Source organism: Oncorhynchus mykiss, chromosome 5 (genome assembly GCF_057628025.1).
Source record: "Oncorhynchus mykiss isolate SJ-2025 chromosome 5, ASM5762802v1, whole genome shotgun sequence".
Taxonomy (NCBI): domain Eukaryota; kingdom Metazoa; phylum Chordata; class Actinopteri; order Salmoniformes; family Salmonidae; genus Oncorhynchus; species Oncorhynchus mykiss.
Genome location: NC_143026.1, coordinates 55,464,688 through 55,484,970, shown reverse-complemented (window position 1 = coordinate 55,484,970; position 20,283 = coordinate 55,464,688). Strand labels below are relative to the sequence as shown.

Genomic DNA, 20,283 nt, shown 5'->3' with positions numbered 1-20,283 from the left:
ATTACTTGGGTTTATTGCACAAGAAAACTTCACTTTCCAAAGGCATGAACCCAAGTGACTGCGGCTATTGTCATCACGTCATGCCAGATCACCGTCATCTATTTCCATAGTTCTAATTCACTACTCATTACTACATTCCGAAACTCTCTCCACATCCCATTCATCAACCGAGCTAATCTGCTTGGGGTGCTGTGGAAGCCAGCGGGAGATCTTCTTGCGAAATAACTCCCACTCTTTGTGAGGATCATGACATACTTCCCCCCTGTGAATTTTGGGGGAAGCCCCAGGATGTACGGTCAAGGTTCTGTAAGGACATCTGTCCCGGGTCCACTGATAAAGGATAACGTGGTGGACAATTCCAACGTATACGCTCTCCCTCAGCACTTTGCTTAGTCATAATAACCTAGCGGAAGTCAAGAGTTGTGACCCTGGCACATGTAGGACTTTAACTTTAATTTTCAGCAGGGCTGTCTGGTGAGGAAGGAGGACAGTGAGGCACTCGTTGTAAAAGGTGTGTCAAATAAACCACTCGAACCACTGTAATCGAGTAGGCAGGGAGTCTGTTAGCCATCATGGCTGGTTAGGGCTGCGTTTAGCTGTAATTCACAGAAGTGGCACACAATCTGAACCAGATGTGGAGATGATGCCTGCCTCAAAGGTCGGCTTTGGGTCGCAGCCAGGTCACCGCAGGGTCTTGAAAATGACCCCCCCCCCCCCTCCAGATAAACACTGAAGAGGAGTAGAGAAGAGGTTACCACTTGGAAGCCCAGCATCATGTGGAATGTGAATCTGGGGTGGCAGTGGTGTGTTATAAAAATCTCCATATCGAGATCGTGTTCTGTGTCCAAATCTCATGGAACAGGATATTCACATTTTTCCAAGATTGATAAAGCTCAGCTTGTCAGAAATAAAGAATTTTTGGGCTATTAGCTTATGCTTAAACATGTGTCTCGCTCTCTGTCTCTCTAATTCACACACACACACACACACACACACACACACACACACACACACACACACACACACACACACACACACACACGTGTGTGTTTGTTATACTGCCACCCTGGTCCACATTTCACCAGGAAATTGCCTCAGTCTCGAGGTGAGAGAGTGAGAGCTGAGAGCGACCGGAATACCCAGAATCCACCAAAACAGGATTTCTGTAAAAACAGGGTTTTGGGGAAGTTAGCAAAAATTTTCAACCCCATTCAGCACATTATGAGACATTAAAAAGAGACATGTAAACATGTCACAAGCCTACCATCTCAAAAGGCTGCAAACTATTCTAACATGGCCACTACATTGGACCCAGTCATGCATCACAACGTAGATCGCTGTCATCGCTCTTACGTTAGGCCTTACGGCACCGCAGTCTGATTAGACACGGCTTGCACAACACAGGCCCCCGATCAGTTCCTGCAGCCTGGCTGCGTTGTTTGAACACCAGTGTGTTGATTGAATCGCGGTGGGTAATCAGAAACGTATGGATCTGCCGTGACATCTGAGGAGCAGACCGCTGCCTGCTATATTATCGCAGGCATATCCAAAAGCCCCACAGATTCTCTGTTTCCACAGAGGACTTCAGTCAAGTTTAATTCAATTCACTAGGACAGAGTTCAATTCATTGCATGACTGGGCAGTACAAGCTAGCTAAACTAATCTCCTTAACTGGGTGGGCCAATCAAGCAATGGTCCAGGCTTTACTGAAAGAAGATAACATCTAGACGTTTGACGAAATCCGTCCTTATTTAGGAAAAGACCAGAGGACGATTTCAAAGTCCTTTTTCGCCACCCACCCACTCAGTTGCTCCACCCTAAACACATCAGGGGCCTCATTTATAAACGTTGCGTACACACAATAATATGCCCCAAAACATGTGTGTGCCAGTTTTCAAACAAAAGTTGGAATTGATCAAAACTGAACCTGACGTGAGAATGTGCTTATCCGCCCGCAAACTTTAGACCATTGCGTACGCACAGTTTCTAGTGGTTGAAGTCTGAAGCATTGCAAGAAGCCAAAAGTAGCTTAGTAATAGCCTTGTGCAGGAATATATGATGACACTCTTATTCATAACAAAAAAATTGCCTATAGGCCTAAAACATGTGGTGATAAGCTGCCATTTCATTTAATTGGACCCACTTCATTGTAGTAAATAGAAGTGAATAGATGAGATATTTCAAGTATTTTGCTCTATTTTATCTGGGCTGAAGCACAGTTTAACTGCAAAACAGACAGTTCATATTTTCCATTGACTTTTGTAGTAGAGAATGACTGATAAGGATTTTTTTGAGGGCCCGATACCGATTTTTGGGGGTCAAGGAGGCCCCACGGCCGATATTTTTGGCCGATATTCGAATATTATTACATTTGAAAATGTTGATGACAAAACTTCCCAGAAACAATAAAACTGACTTAGTTTTTTACCAACCTAACTACATAACATAATAAATGGTCATTTGGGCTGGGCGATATATCGTGTGACGATAGAAAAACGTCTAATCGTTTCATATTATGCTCTATCGTTTATTTTGTTGTGTCGCAAATCATATTTACGTAATATTTTTTGTCAATTGGACGACGATTTGCATTTGAAATTTGCAACACAAACAAACGTGGAGGAGAGTGAACGTGACACAGAGCACGGTGACACGAAGCTCCTACCTAAAAGAGGGGCTACTACGGTCACATGGACATGGTTTGGGTATGAAAAGTCTGACACGGACCAGAAAACTGTCCTCTGCAAAATATGCCGCAGGCCGGACCCAACAACAGGCTCAAACACCACTAACCTCTTACCACCTACGCAAGAATCATACGGAGAGAGTCTACGGATGAGAACCCAAAAAGTACAGTCGAGTGCTCAAAACAAACGAGGCTTTTGCCCGCGGCACACCATATGGCAAAGAATCACGAAGATGAAAGGAGATAACAGCTGCTGTTACAATTTACATTTGCAAAGACATGGTCCCAATCTACACGGTGGAGAAACGGGGGTTTCGTGAGTTGGTGCAAACACTCAACCCAAGGTACCAAATGCAAATTGATGTGACACGTATTAATGCCAAAATAACATGCAAAACAAGCAAGCCCCCAAAAATATATTTATATATTTTAGGCCTATATTTCATTTTGTTTGCAACTATAGTTGAAGTGTTTTCTATTTACCTTTTTAGATTTTATACATTAATATTTTATTAAATGCTTAATTGAGATTTTGCACAAAGGTTCTAAATATAAGGAAAGATAATCAAATATGAGTAAGTACCTTTTATTTGTTGAGTTTAATTCAAAATGTAATAAGACTTTACAGGTGTTCATTTTATATAAACTATTTTTTCATTGAATTGACAGAAAATGTGTTATATCGTGATATGAAATGACCTATATCGGGATATGAGATTTTGGCCATATTGCCCCGCCCTAATGGTAATAATTGTATTTGAATGGTAAATCTCTTGATGAACTGGGTAAGTTAAGATGGCATAGGCAACTCATTGAGTTATTGAGCTCATTTTGACTGATCAGTGGAGTCTATGGTGCTACAGATGAAAAATAACCTGTTTTCCTTCAATGTGGCCTACTGATCAACAACATTTGCATAGAAGCATCAATTCTTTATTTAACTAGGAATGTCAGTTAAGAACAATTTCTTATTTACAATGATGGCCTACCCCGGCCAAACCCGGACAATGCTGGGCCAATTGTGCAACGCCCTATGGGACTCCCAATCATGGCCGGATGTGATACAGCCTGGATTTGAACCAGGGACTGTAGTGACACCTCTTGCACAGAGATGCAGTGCCTTAGACCGCTGCGCCACTTGTGAGCCCTATGTCATACCTGTATGGAAGAACATCATATAGGCACTGCTGTTAGTTTGACGGTATAAAATAACATCTATTTAATGCAAATGGTCCAACGTAACGTCCTTATTTGTAGATTTAAACATTTTCAGCTGTCAGGACGCATCTCTAAAAAACTCAGCTGCAAGGATAAAATTCGAAACAACTAAATTGGCTAGTTCAGCTATCTTTCAAGAAATGGATGTGTTGTAATTTGATCTCACTGCTACGATTGGATAGAGCGAGGCTGTAATTCCGCTCCCTTTCACATCTCTCTCGACCACTCATATCATTTGCTGGCTGCTGTTTACTGCTACTATGTTAACTAGTTCAATGGCGTTGACACTGAATGACTTAGTTTGAGAAGTGAGAACACGGGAACATCTTTCTTGGCCATAAACATGCAGGAATTTTCTTAGGTAGCTAAACCTATTGCCAACCTTTATTTAGGTATTCTAAAACACTTCCTTCTTTCCCTATTACGAAAATCATCTAATCCGACAATCAACTTTCAATTTACGGATACGATTGCGGCTGGTCAGATCAGCACACCAGTAAATAGCTGACATTACACCAAAGAGGATTAGAAACACTGTGGTAACACCGCAGATGGCTCATTGTTGAAAATGGTGCATGTTCAAAATGATAACCAGCTAACATTAGCTAGCTACGTTGGCTAATAACTCCTATTTGTTATCTTAGCATCATGTTTTTCTAGCTAGCTAGCATAGTAGCTAATATAGGTAGCTAACACCACAGATGAAAGGGTTAGTTATACATAATATTTGCTGACAAGTCACACAGCTATCTGCTTAGGTAGCTAGCTAGCTTGCATGTCGACAAGTATTTTTTACTGGTGAATTAAATCTAAACTAATATTTACAACAGGAGTTAGATTTTGGTCACTGTGTCAATTTATCCATTTCTCAATATTGCACCTTTCTGTTTGAGAATGAGCTAGTTTGCTGCTGATTATTTTTTTTCGCCGCTTGACATTCCTTGGCATTGTGCAGTGCTCGTGGCCGAAGCACTGAATGGCTCCTGGCATAGCAGCAGTTTTGCTATGTAGCGGGACTATCGGCAATACTGTAATGACAAATTTATTGAGTAAACAATTTCATTTTTTTATTTCAAAACACACTTAAGAACATCATAACCATTGCGGAACATATTCCTCACCTTTTCTGGCCATGATCAGTTCATATTCCCGAAGTAGCCATACAACAAATTACCATGCACATCTCTAATTGTGCCTATTAGATATTATAATTTAAAGTTTTTGCATCCGAAAGGGAATGCGGTTTATAACATACAGTAGAATTTACCAAGTGAACAGACAGTAGATCTTTTGCATTGAAGTATGTAGGCTACTGTAACTAGGCCTACTGTAGGCTAATTAAACAAAAAAATCAGAGTAGACAGTGGGGAGTGCAGTATATTTTTCTTAGTGAAAACGTAAATGCAAAACATTATTGAATTCAAACTATCTTTTGACAGGTCCACAACAATTTGCATTGTTTTTGTCTTTCAGACACGGTCAGATACAGCAAATGTCAGATTTTCTTGTAGGCAGAGCGCATTGGAGATGGATTCTGTTGCATTGACAGGCAGGACACAGGCCCGTACTCTACACAGACCAGTGTGCCATAAACGGTTAGAGCTGCAGTAGGCCTATAAGCAAATAGCCATTGCCATATATGGATCTGTGCCATTCACTTTGAACTGGACTGTGTTTACAGCATGAGCTGTCGTGAGTAGATGCACTTGTTTTGAGATCAAAGCGAGAGCTACATGTAGCGACCTGTGCACATTGGTTCATATTCTTTGCTAGTTAGTGAGTTATTAGCCCAGAGGTAGTTAATTTCTAGTCAAAGATGGGTTGCTTTCTACAAGAGCACAAAATGTGTGTGCATTTCTAGCAGGGCTGAACCCATTTAGTCGACTGGACGATTTGCGCCTGTCTCAGTGGAATTATCAATTATCAATTTCGGATGCCACACAGAGGGCATGTGATACTGAAATTGTATATGGTTATATTATGCAAAAATAAATGGTGCAACACTAATAAATCTGATATTATTTTATAACAAAAGTGCTTTCTGCCGTGTTGGATACGGTCGCTGTCCTCGGTTCTGAAACATAATCTTCAGTGCATCGTAGAATTGGCGCCTTTCCCTAAATTGCTATGTGCATAATAGCAAAGTACACCAGCATATTGGGATTGAGAACAATGCGGCAGAGGGAGCAGCAGCAGAGATGAGGAAACAGCCCTTGCCTCTAAGAAAATTGAGGAGAGCGGAAACCCCAACTTAATTAGGTCTATAATCAAGACCCTTACTGTTAAATGTGCCTGGCTTTATAAATCATCCATACATATCTACAGAAATAAAATAGATCTTGCATCTGTTTCCTGTTTGAGTGTTTGTTTAACAGTCTACTGATTCCGCGAGCACAAAGCCTCATGCAAAGGCAAAATGTTGGATAAAGCAATTTCACAGATTCGGCTGTTTTGAACCTTTGCTATGCTGTAATAAAGGTTTTATTTCCCCCCCGTTAGAACAGACTGGCATTACTTAGAATTAATTTAGTGTTGTTTACACTGCTCCAAACAGGCAGAAAAAGAACACTGTAATCTAACAGCACCTTGTCACACATAATATGCACGCAGCTCACTCCTGTAGCCTCCTTTTTCTTGATTTCCTTCTTATTGTTATTATTACTATTATAATAATGATCATAATTATAATAATAAGTCATGTCGTTATCATTAGTAGCCTTTGTGTAGTAGTCTTGTATAACCACCATCGAGCTGTAGGCCTAAGAGAGCATCCTGTTCAGTCTTAATACCGTAACTTACTTAGGCCTATATTTCAATACCTATACAGGCTACTGTATCAATCAATCATTCATTCATTCGTGCCATCTCACAGCATATGAGACGTTCATGCTTTGAAACGCAATCAAGTATTTTGGGGTTAAAAATTAAATAACAAAGGGAGCTTTGAATAATTAGCCTAAACAATAAATAAACCGCAATTCACCATTTGTTTGTTATGGTTATTGTTATTGTCATTGTTATTGTTATTGTCATTGAACCTTTATTCAACACCACACCACTACATAAAGAGAGCCCTAAGACAACAGCATAACATGGCAGCAACACAACATGACAACCACATGGTAGCAAAACAGCATGGCGGCAGCACAACATGGTAGCAGCGCAAAACATGGTACAAACATGATTGGTCACAGACAGCACAAAGGGAAGGAAGATAGAGACAACAATACATCACGCGAGGCAGCCACAACTGAGTGTTTCTTTGCAGCTCGTTCCAGTCGCTAGCTGCAGCGAACTGAAAAGAGAAGCAACCCGGGGATGTGTGTGCTTCGGGGACCTTTGACAGAATGTGACTGGCAGAACGGGTGTTGTTGGTGGAGGATGAGAGCTGCAGTAGATATCTCAGATAGGAGGGAGTGAGGCCTAAGAGGGTTTTATAAATAAGCATCAACCAGTGGGTCTTGCGACGAGTATACAGTGATGACCAGTTCACAGAGTGTAGTGTGCAGTGATGTGTCCTATAAGGAGCATTGGTGGCAAATCTGATGGCCGAATGGTAAAGAACATCTAGTCGCTCGAGAGCACCCTTACCTGCCGATCTATAAATTATGTCTCTGTAATCTAGCATGGGTAGGATGGTCATCTGAATCAGGGTTAGTTTGGCAGCTGGGGTGAAAGAGGAGCGATTACGAAACCAAGTCTAGATTTAACCTCATTCTGCAGCTTTGAAATGTGCTGACAGAAGAATAGTGTACCATCCAGCCATACTCCCATGTACTTGTATTTTTTTTTTAATTGTACATTTATTTAACTAGGCAAGTTAGTTAAGAACAAATTCTTATTTACAATGATGGACTACCGGGGAACAGTGGGTTAACTGCCATGTTCAGGGGCAGAACTACAGATGTTTACAATGTCAGCTTGGGGATTCAACCCAGCAACCTTTCGGTTACCGGCCCAATGCTCTAACCACTAGGTTACCTGCTGCCCCAAAATGATGATGTGATGTATGATGTGACTAACTCAAACTCTAAACCCTCAGAGGTAGTAATCACACTGGTGGGGAGAGGGGCATTCTTCTTACCAAACCACATGACCTTTGTTTTGGAGTTGTTCAGTACAAGGTTAAAGGCAGAGAAAGCTTATTGGACACTAAGAAAGCTTAGTTGTAGAGCGTTTAACACAAAATCCGGGGAGGGGCCAGCTGAGTATAAGACTGTATCATCTGCATGAGCGAGCTTCCTACTGCATGCCACTGTTTTTAGTCTGCTGTAATAAAGGCTTTATATATTTTTTTATTTTGTTAGAACAGACGCTCTGGTACACCTATTAATTTAGTGTTGCTTACACTGATCCAAACTGTCACATTTTTTAAAATCTCCAGAAGCTTCCACAACTAGGTCAAATGTCTTCCACAGATCTGACTTCCTCTTTCCCTCCTGAGCAACCAGTAAACATTTCCCTGTTTCGAGTGACTTTTTCACGTTCACCGCATCCATTTTGCTGTCACGTCTTGCTGTTTTCGGAGTTTGTTATTATCAATTATACCTGTAGCCTATTGGTCACATGCATGCGATGCTTACATGTTTCACGTAAAGAGAGAAAGGGTTGAGGGAATAGGGAATGTTTCTCCTAAACAATTAAGGGATTTCGGTAACAGAACTTTTCAGTCAGAAACTAGTAAGAAACTAAAATGGCTGAAATGATGTCACAGCACGAACAGCGCAATAAACACTTGCTGTGCTGTGGTGCCTTTTAACTGCAGTAGGGAGGAGAATGAGACAACGTGCGCCAGTCACACAAGCACTCGCTGTTTTTTTTTTAAAACAGTGTGACTATTTGGCTCTTTGAGTGATTTGTGTGTCTTCATTATTTAATTAAACAGTGTGCTTAAAGCATCAGACAAGCTCAGTGCATATGAAGTAGATGTTTTTTCAAACACATAGGGTGTCTGTCTATATATGGGAAAAACAAGTTTAAACATTTGGACCAATCGCTTGATCGAAAGTACAGGACGACTCTCGTTCTACACATTTTTTTTTAGGCGTGGGACATCCCTAATTTCTAGCCATCTTTGAAAAGCGAGTCAGGTAAAGAGCATTTTTTTAAGTCTTAAAGGGGCAGTGTTATATTTTGAGACAGTCTTGAATAATCTAAGTAGCCAATAGGCAGAGGGTAGTATAATTTGTCTGATTCTCTGTAATAATGGTATAGGAATAATAATTCATTTGACATTGTGAAGTGGTTTCTTGCATCAAACAACAAAACATGTTCAGTCACCTCCTTGTCTGAAGGACAAGTGGATAAACAGGTTAATGTCAAGCCCTGCATGTTTTTTTTTCTCCAAAAGTCCCATGGAATGTAGGTCTACATTGAACACCACACATTTTCTGCTACTGTAGGCTGAATGATAGAACAGCTATTTCCATGTTAAAATGTTATGGGATGCATTTTTGTCCATTGTTTTTGATGGTAGGCCACTCTGGTACACCTACATTATGATCAAGTAGCCAGAGTAGCCTACTTGGCAACTGTTAAAACTGTAACTTAAAGCGGATACAGCCTCAGTGTCCACAGTAAACGTGAGCTGGTAGTTGCACTTCACTTTTTCAATGTTCAAGTTTGCGCTCAGCAGACCACAAACTTGCTCAGTGCCGGAAAAAAAATGTGTCAACATTGATTGTCACCATATACAGGTGAATGATGGGCGTTTTTGTTTTTTAGGTGGAGTTATAATGCTTGCTCACGTGCACACAGTTTCAGGACAGGCCAGATATATAAATGGGGAAACACGCGTACGGTAAGTTTAGAAATCTCAATAGTTTTGTGTGTGCGCAGTCTTTTCAGGAGTGGCACGCGCATATATTTAGTGTTACATTTATGCAACAGTTATAAATGAAGGGCCCAGCTCTCCAGAAACTTCCCGGGAAGTAATACGAGAGCCGAGATTACTTTATAGCACAAGGTCAGGCAGAAAGAGTTACGGTATCGGCCGACCTACAGTGGCAAGAAAAAAATAGGTGAACCCTTTGGAAACAACCGGATTTCTGCATAAATTGGTCATCAAATTTGACCTGATCTTCCTCTAAGTCACAACAATAGACAAACACAATCTGCTTCAACTAATAACGCCCGAACAATTATATGTACATGTTTTCATGTCTTTATTGAACACAATGGTGTAAACATTCAAAGTGTAGGGCGGAAAAAGTACCTGAGGGAAATGTCACTTTCCCTGTGGAAACTTCTCAAACGCGGACTTTGTCCATGCTGAAACAACTCTTTCTTAAGACAGAGAACCACTCAAAAAAATAAGAACACATCATCAGCCAGTGGCTGACTGTGGACAATATCACCTCGGTCAAAAAAACAAACCTGTGGTTACCAATTCTGTCCTGCCCTTAGTGTACATTACCCCCTTCCCATTTCTCCCCACTGTGAAAGACCGGACGGTGCGTCACACCACGGAAGACCCAGGAATAAGTCCACCACAGTTTGTCTTTCTCCTCAACATCATCCCCCTCCTACCCAATCCCAACTCAGATATCTCCCTCTAGGCCCATAGCGTAGCTCTGTGGGATTTACAGCAAACTGTCAGTTCATAGACAAATGTCCCTTTGGTCTCTATGGATGTTCTCTCTGGCCTCGCACACCTGACAGCAGTTCATCCTCGAAGCTGTCAAAGTTTCACTTTCCTGTTTTTGTGTGAACATGCACATAGACCCACGTAGATAAACATAACGGTAGACAACGTGTTTGCATGTGCACACCACACACCCACACTCTCACGGTTTTTCCTCTGGTCATTCAAAAGAGCCAGGCCTTCTGCTATACTGGCAGGGGACAAAAGCAGATCGTTCAAAATTGAGAAGGTGGAGGGTCCCACAAGTTTGCTGATCCAAACCTTCAGCAGCACATAGTCATTAATCAAGCCTAACAGATTCTGGGCCTGGCAAGACACTCCACCTTTTTCCACAGGCAGGATCCTTCCCAAGGAGACAACCAAGGGTTCATCCCCTCACAGCCCACACAATAATTCACATCCCACACTCACACAGTCAATGCCAACCCCTGAGCCCTCCGCTCAAACTGATGAATGCCTCTTTAATTAAAACAAGAGTAACTGAGAGAGACATGCGCTCTGATCACTGGCTGGTTGGATCAGGCTACTGCGTCGCCATCCAACTGCGTACTTCCGTGGCGAGGGATATTGTGATCTATGGCAAGGAACTGAAACCGATATCAAATAAGCAGCAGACGCTTGATTTCTCTGTTCCTGGATTCAGAAACAAGAGCACGGGCAATTTCTCTCTGTCGATTGATTACAGCTTTACACTGTGTCAACACTTGACAGTGTCACTTCCTGGCCAGGTCTTTCTCTTTCTTCACTCTCCAGAGTCTGCAGCCTCATCTCCCCTTGTAAAAACTGCAGTCTTCTAGAAAGTCATTCTCAGGATTCTCCTCCCTTCTTTCCCCTAGCCTTCTGATCGTTAATAAGGTAGACAGCATTAGAGTGATGCAGTAATACAGTACAGTCCATTGGAGAAAGTTCACCCACATTCCTGCTGTGCTGTTATCCGCTCAGAGGTAGTCATGCAGAAGGTCTTTGGCAGAGCCGAGTGCCACTCCGTCTAGGCCCGGCCACGCTCACCGTGGGCAGAGTGCAGGAAGTTAGTTATAGCATGCTTCAGAGTCAGCCAGGGGAGGATTCGGGATTGGTCCATGAGCTGAAGCGAAGGTGCACCGTAAGGAGAGTTTTATCGACTCGGCGAAAGGTTTCATGAAAGCAACACGGCAGATTACGTAGAGACACTTTTCTAAAACATTCGTTCCACATGACATCTATCTAGGGTCCTTAATCTGTAGGCTAGAGCTGGCCCTCAAAACACAGGAAGGTGGAGAAGTTTTTTTGGGGGGAGGGGGGGCCTCTCACCATATGCATTCCCTGTCTTTCTCCTAAGCCTCTATCCTTTTTCCTAGGTCCTATCCTTCATCCGTGAGGAATATCCCTTATCGAAAGGTTCCAGAGGAAGAAAATCAAATTGCTCTCTGTCCTGGAGTCACCCTGACTCTGGATCTCTGTTTGGTGTAAATAATATTCATCCCCTCGACCCCTTCCTTCTTCTCAGCTCTTCTATCCTCCACTATCAGTAACAGACGACAATAACAGGATCTACTCCCCCCATGCCAGACACATACTGTGCTGGAGTATCATGGGTAATAGAAACGTCGTGGAGAGAGAGAGAACGTTTTATTTCCACTCTAAAAAAACCCAGCTTCCAACTCCAGCATTCCTAGAAACAGACACCTCCTCCTTCTCCTGCCCTTGTCGGCGGGTTAGCTAACTGGATCAGCGTGATGACAGCACTTTGAATGAGATAGATGCGACGATGATCAATACTTCGGTGGCGTGGTGTAAAAGGAGTCCTTGTAATTGGTTAGGGTCACGAGCCTCCCCTATCCCTCCGTACTGAAACTCCCTTACACACATCCACTCTGATCAAGGCAGGGATTTGAGTGAAACAGAAGCCCCGTCCAAGTCCTAATCTCAGAGGAGATCTACGCTGGAGACAGTTGGAGCTGAACAACAACAAGTAGCCTGCTGAGTGGATATCAAATAATCAAGTTATTCACAGTGGAAAACACAAGTCCTAGAGTCCTCATGATGTGGCAGGGTCTCCCAAACTCAGTTCTCAGGACCCCAGGAGGTGCACGTTTTGGGTTTGGCCCAAGCTCTACACAGCTGATTCAAATAATCAACTAATCATCAAGCTTTGATAATTTGAATCAGCTGTGTAGTGTTAGGGCAAAAACCAAAACGTGCACCCCTTGGGGTCCAGAGGACCGAGTTAGGGAAACGCTGATGTAGAGCCTTGAGATAGACTTGTAATATGCGAGGCATTCCGGACAGAGAGAGCAGGGAACAAGAACAGCAGGATTCATAAAGTCACGCTGGGAGAGGTGGGGAAAGTTTCCAAAACAAAGCAACAATGGGAAATCAGTTCGTCCACAAAGGGATACAAGAGCGACGTGCAGTCCAATGTGTCATATGGTGGGCAGACGGAATTTGTGAAGGCAGATTATCCTCATATGTCAAGTAATAAATTAATTCATTATAAATCAAACCGTTGCGCCATCTGGCCCTAGACAAAGCCATATAGAACCTCTGGCCCCAGTCGTATCTCCAAGAAATACAGCTATTCAAGCGATCAAATTGAATTGTTCCTTTGTCTCTTCAAATACGTTTCAGTTAATTGGCAATACATGGCAAATACTTTTAATACGGTAACTAATCTAGCCACAAACAAACTTCACAACAAGGGAAATAAGTACTTAAAGAGAGGCATCCCTGTTATTATTTAATTACATTTCTCTTCCATTACAAACGGCACCCACAGGGCCTTACTGCACTGTGGTTAGGATCTCTGGTTCACACCAGTTCAAACTCCCCTCAGAATGGTCGACCAGTGGCCCTCCCCCAGATGGGTTGGCGATTACAAGGATTGTTCTGCCATCGAAATCCTTGGACGGGCTGCCTAAGCATTTTTTCAAACAGTGTAACAGTCAAATATTCGGGATTGAAACGCTTTCTTTGTAAACTTAAACCACTAACTCTGCTCCTGTTCTCCAGGAGCAGAGTTAGTCATCTCCTGTTATTGTCTATATGATCATCTACTGTTATTGTCATGTTGTCATTATCTGCTATGAATGTTTTCTTGCTCCATCATACTGGGCTCATAATATGTGAGATACACAGATGAATTGAAAACACTAGCACTGCAAACGCTCAGAACAAAGAGAGCAACAGTGCCTGGACTTTGCAGTCTCCCTCTTCACGTCCCCCTTCCGAGACTGGCTGCCTGTTGAAAACAAGTGACAGGCAGAACCTTCCACCCACACAGTAACCACCTCCTCCATATTCCACACACCAGAATTCAGTATTTTAGTCTATGATTGCCATGTGAGTGAGCCCCTCCCCCCCAAAAAATCTGTGAAAATAAATGAACGACACAATTGTACCAAAAACAATCAAAGTTAATGTATTCAAATCTTAAATATTACCAGGTTGGTTTTCACAGTTGTTTCACAAGGTGTTCATTATTGTTTGTTATCCTTTGTTTGTATCTATTAGGCTCCACACTATTCATTGTTGTATCCTAGGACCTACAATAGATAGATATATATTCAACCACCAGGGTGTACTAATGAGCTATGCCAGACAGATTTTTTTTTTATCGTAACAGGACTACTGAAATGATATTATGTCAGTGTAGATAAGGGAAGGGCAGGTTAAATTAAAAACATGGCAGCCAGACAAGCCAGTGTATGAATCAAATGGATTTGCATATGAATGGAGTGGGAATTAGCATGTCTTCCTGATCTGTAAGGTAAGTAACTCTAATGTGTAAAGCAGATTACACGTTTTCTTTGCCATTTCCGAAACGTAGCAACGTTTAAGACATGGATTTCATGTTGTAATGTTAACAAGGTACCCAAAAGTAGTTCAAATTAATGTTTTCATTTTATTAGCTCAACAAAACTTGTTTAAACAGCGAAACTGCCCTGGAAACCAGCCTTGTTTGCATAGCGAGGATGAAAAGAACGCCGTTTAGGCTGTAACAATCTCCAAAAATTCTAATCATTAGGTCATCACACTGTTGACATAGCAATGGACACTAATAGTTTATCGAATCCCATGGTGATGTAGAGGGGGACACTATTTGGTGTGGCAGGACCTCCAAAATGTTCTCTTAAATTCAGCCGTGCCTGACCCATTGCCGTGCCCACCACCTAAGACCCTTTTTGATCCAGATTTTAAAAAACTAGATTAGCATCGAGCCCTGGGGCCAGGGGGACCAGGTCCTGGGAGTCCAGGGGCTGCTGAGGGCCTTTGATCCTGCTGTGGCTTTAAGCTGTGGAGCCAGCTCTGGCCAACCACCAGGTACTACTGCTGTCTACCTGGGTCAGGCCCCACAAGTGTCTCCCTATACCTCATGCACAAGCGTAGCGTGTCTCTCCTTTTAGCAAAGCAAACAGGCCACAAAAGGGAGAAAACAAATATTTGCCCAGCTAAATGACGAGCGAATTGGGGACACACGTACCAGCCTTAATAGGGCAGAACAGTTGGTGTCTGTGTTGGTGTCTATGGGCCCCTCTGCCAGGCCGAAAGGGGTCATTATGCCAGTGGCTGGGTCCAGAGGTGGAATGTTAAATAGTGGAGGAATGTTGTTTATTTTCACAATCACCAGTACGCGCCCCCACCTCGATGCACACCGACACACATTCACAGAGCCTGCTCTTACTAACATCGTCGTATTAAGCCAACCAATAGGAATGCCTCAGATCGCCCCCTCGACCTGTTGTGAGGTCAACACAGGACCCCTAGGCCTTGATGCGCTGCCATGTTAGTCAGTTCAGAAAGACATCAACATGCTGGGAGACATGCAGGGACGCGGAGGAGTAAATCTATTAAACAGCCATGGCGGTATTAGTTACTGCCTTTTTTTGTGTGCTTATTATTCTGTTTGAAAATATCATAATATAATGCCACCAAACTCTGTTGTGCAGATGGTGGTAAAATAATTTCCCCTTTGCAGCACAGATGAGTAATATTTACAGGGCTGGGCCAAGGTCTTGCCTAAGAGGATGTCTGTCCCAAATGTCTAGACTTGTACATTGTTATTTTATGGGCCGCAGCACCCCCAGTCTATAAAGCATTGGGCCAATCCAGATAGAGGGAAGCAGAACCATCTTTGCCTGCAGACAGTGACTTCCCCACCACTTCTAAGGTGGGGGACCTGTGTCAGCGAGTTGGCATTGGATCCCCCATGACTCACACAGGCGGCAGATGAATACGTCTGTAGGCAGCCGGGGAAGTGTAGCCGGGTGTCCACTAGGCTCTTTGATGAGCCGCAATGCCCATCCTGAGTTCAAAGTTCAGGGAAATCCAGGGGCGTCTGATAGCATCTCAATTACACACTTAGTTCATGTAAAGGATGAATGAGACATGGATGTCTCAATGCGTACATTAATTAGGAACAAACTAAAGAATTGTCCTTCTAAAGCCAAACACATGCAATTGTGAATTACATGCCCTAAATTAACCCCTATTATTATAGACCTTAAAGTTTCAATATGCAGAAATCACTTTGCCATTAGCTGGTTGCAAAAATTCAAATATTTTGCCTAATTTCAGTTTATGTGACAAAACAAGCAATACATACTGTAGAGAATCATTATGCCATCTAAACCGCTGTGAAATATATAAATGTATTATTTTTTACCTCCCCTTTTTCTCCACAATTTCGTGATATCCAATTGCGATCTCATCGCTGCAACTCCCCAACGGGCTCGGCGAAGGTTGAGTCATGCGTCCTCCGAAACCTGACCCATCTAACCACGCTTCTTAACATCCGCCTGCTTAACCCAGAAGCCAGCTGCACCAATGTGTCGGTGGAAATGCCATTCAACTGACAACTGAGGTCAACCTGCCCGCCACAAGGAGTCACTAGAGCACAATGAGCCAAGTAAAGCCCCCCGGGCCAAACCCTCCCCTAACCCAGACGACGCTGGGCCAATTGTGCACCGCCCTGTGGGACTCCAGGTCAGGATACAGCCTGGGATCAAACCTGGGTATGCACTGACACCTCAAGCACTGCGATGCAGTGCAGTAGACCGCTGCACCACTAGGGAGGCCGTGAAATATATTTCCAGCTGTTTTAAGCTGGGGTAAAATACGCAAAAATGAAAATAAATAATGGGAAACATAGAAACAGCGCATATAGAAAAGATACACCGCTTCTTAGACTTGCTTTCAACGGGAATGATAGATCTATAACTCACAATTCTATGTTAATTTGGTCGGGTCGCCCCGATTACTGCCATTAGGGTGTGTGAATGATTAACTGGGCACTTGAGTCTATAAAAAAAGGGAATGATATTTCTTCTACAATTCAAATAGATATTCTCATTGTTCCCACACCCATCTGCCAGCAGCACAGTAAAATCTAAGAGCTCTGAGGAAAGGGTTGATCTCAGCGTCAATGTCGGCTATAGGGCCTAAGTTATCCGAGACAATTTGGGACAGTGATGATGATTCTGTCTACTTGTGGGTATTTCTGCATTATTTCACAATCAACTGACCACAAGATGCTGTATTCGATGTTGCTGGTGCTTAAATTACTGGGGAGATCACAATCATTCACCAGCTCTGTGATGTTGTTAGGCGTATGCATATGTTTTCAGAAAGTCCAATGTCATACAAAGTGCTGCAGATCTGGGTTTGAGAAGCACCCTGCAATCTGATACCATTAGTTTCTGTGAGATGGGACGGAAATCAAGGAGTAACTGGCAGCCAAAGCAAAAACACACACTTCAGCAGTTGCGGCCAGCAGTTGGCATGGCACAGCAAACCACCAGGCTGTAAAAACGCATAGAATTCTCTAAAATTGAAAACAAGTGAACAGATGTGTGTACCTGTTTCGCTTCAATGGCAGAGGCATGTCTGGAAAACTTTATGAATGAGTGCGGGGAGAGACTGGGAGAGGGGCTAATGTGTGTAGTGTTCAGTGACATGCGGCTTACCTACCCTGTGATAATTATTGAAAAAATAACAAATGAAAAATACATCAATACATTTGTTTTAGTCAATAATACTATTGTACACTGTATACATAGCATCGAGGCAAAGTTGTCCCGTTCAAGTGGGTCAAACAAAAACACTAATGATTGGTTGACAATGCAGGTGGTGGCAACAAGTTGCAGCTGGTGAGGAGCAGTCGACTGCAGTTTAAACTTCGTGACCTTTGATCACAAGGTTGTGGTAAAGTTCACGTGACATGTAGGCCCTTGTCGAACATTTGTATCCCTATAATGCAACTCATTTTGAAAGGCGTGATCCACAACTCATTTTGACAAAGTGATCCACTAAAACGCCCAATATGTCCCATCCATTTTCATTGCGCTCAAATAATAAATGCGCATGGGTATTGGCGTGAAAAAAAGTTATGGGAAAGGCTGTGTTCTCACCTACCAACGGACGTCACACGTAAACGGCCTTTTGGCTGTTACATCCGTTTTACTGCTAACTAAAAGAAAACTGATCAGGGTGGCTAGCATATTGCATCTGAAACCGTTTTAAACGTGTGACTTTCTAGCGTAACGGGGTGATACGGGATGAAAGACCAAGACCTGAGTTTAAGGACCCATTTCAAAGGAAGGGCCAGAAAATAGCATGATAATTTCAATCTCAGTGGTATCTTCGGAAAGACTGACCTCATGGTTGGCTTCAAGACATTTGGAAAATGACGAGGTCAAACATGATGTCAGTGATCTTCAAGTCAGAAAGTCGGAGTTCTAGAAAGAAGCCAGAGTTTCCGATTTGCAATTCCGGGTTAGATGACCTTTCAAAACGAATTTTCCCAGTCAAAGCTCGTTTTTTTTTTTTTTTTGAGTTACCAGTTGTCTTGAACGCACTGAAGTCAGAGATTTCCGAGTTCCCAGTTGTTTTGAACGCGGTATCAGACCTCGCCGCATGTCACTGGTATTGATGTATATGTGCGTGTGTGAGCACGTCGTGTTTACGTTAAATTATAAAGATAGCAAGTTTTGTGACCACACTTCATGTGAGTGATGGAAATGTCTCCCTCCCTCAGCCTCGAACCTGCGCACACAGTTTGCTTAATTTCCCCGCAGGTCTATATTGCAATAGACACACAACATATTGCAGAACTAAAACGCACAGAAATTGAAGCACAAAGCTGCTTATCATTGTCTACAATAGCCCTTTGTGTTAGGGCTATACATAGGCTAATAACAGAGCTGGGAAGGAGAACACGCCTGAAAAACGGAAACAAAGTTCCACTCAAAGTCCCAAAAATGATTTGCAACAAAAACTGATACACTAGGTAGGCTCTATCAGAGACTTATGTAAACATTGTATATCTTCTTGCGTCGCCCCAGAAACGGCAACACCGACGGCTTCACGTTGCTCAGCAGCAGCAACAGCGGTGAAGATCCAGCTGCGCACGAGTTTATCGCAGTAGCCTTTGTATGTAGGTCACCGAATGATACGCTATAAGCCGAATAAAGGTGGGTGACTAATATCCAGAACTTTCCTATCAAACGCTGATTGTCAGATATACAAAAAAAAAACACCTTACCTTCTGATACGCCAACTGAAGATAGTTGTACGGGATTCGTCTCTGGAAATCCTGGTTGACATCCTCGCTGACTTTGTGCATGGACTGCGTTCCAACCTTCTCTTCGATGCACTCGTTTTGACAATTTGATCTTCGGAGAACCACGTCAAAGAACTGCAGGTCCATGGAAACAGAGTCAAACGGGTGCTGGTCCTGGCACCTCAGTCGACATCGGACTTTAGTCTGGCGGACCTCTGCGTAGCTGCTGAGCGCTCCCTCCATGTATCGCACTACATCTTTATAGTCACTTCTGTAAAAGGCGTCGACGGCATTATTGTATAAAAGGTCGTAGGGCTCCAACGAACCATATGAAGACGACAACAAGAGCGCTTGAAGGACAATGGACAAGATACTACTAGTGGGAAAGTGCACATCCATCTTTCTGTCGTTAGTTATCTTTGGTGGGACACTACTCAAGCGCACTAGCTTGCAGTTTGTACAAAATCCTCAGTCATGTAATACAATTACCATGGGCGGCTTGCGGAGTCCAGCTGGAACGTGACAGTCACGTAAGAGTTGAAAATGAAGATTCGAGTCCCATTAAATGCGTCCTTTGGTAGATGCTGCGGACGGCTGTGGGGCGGAAATTGGACTACTTCAGTCAGGGACACATTTGCTGTAATGACCCCCCTCACACACACACACACTAACTCCTCCCCCTCTGCTATGAAATTAATGGTCATGACATCTCACTGAGTTCTTATGATTTTTGCCGTGTTGTTGAGACACAATTAGTAACTACGTTTATGAATTGCGCTATGGTACTGCACGAATAACAGTTGTATCATAGCAACAATCAGCCTAAATCTATAGGCTAGGCTACTTCACATGAAAAAGTATAAATCCAATCTGGATGAACTGTTTGAAGTGTAGTCTATACTAGTAAACACACAGGGTAGAGTGTAACTAGCTACTGTTCAGTTGTAGAGGTGTTAGAGTACTGTTGTAACTGTTAGCTTATTAGGCTACACTGCAAGCCTACCCTCTAGATATTACCATACACAATTTTGGAAATGTTAAATGGGACTCACATTTTTAAAACATTATAAAAAAAAAAAACATAAACCATTTTATTTGAGAGATCGAAGGATACCTGGAGTACCTCATATCACCTTTCGTAACTCTCTCAAAATGTCCAATCACTGGATATTGTCTCCCCCTGCAGGCCACATGTAGTCA

General features: G+C 42.8%; 1 protein-coding gene across 5 annotated transcripts in view; it reads right to left on the bottom strand.

Annotated features, from left to right (window-relative positions):
- Positions 1-19,878, bottom strand: part of LOC110524034 (prolyl 3-hydroxylase 2) — a 96,654-nt gene extending 76,776 nt beyond the window's left edge. For 2 of the 5 annotated variants that reach the window (XR_016496149.1, XM_021603327.3), the window contains exon 1: positions 19,066-19,878. Coding sequence is in view for 4 of the 5 variants with exons in the window: in XM_021603327.3 (XP_021459002.3) it covers positions 19,066-19,482 (417 nt within the window). In the remaining variant the exon portion in view is untranslated. The remainder of the gene's footprint in view (positions 1-19,065) is intronic. The other 3 variants (XM_090235187.1, XM_090235188.1, XM_021603328.3) reach the window with 2 other exon arrangements.
- Positions 19,879-20,283: the final 405 nt, after the last annotated feature.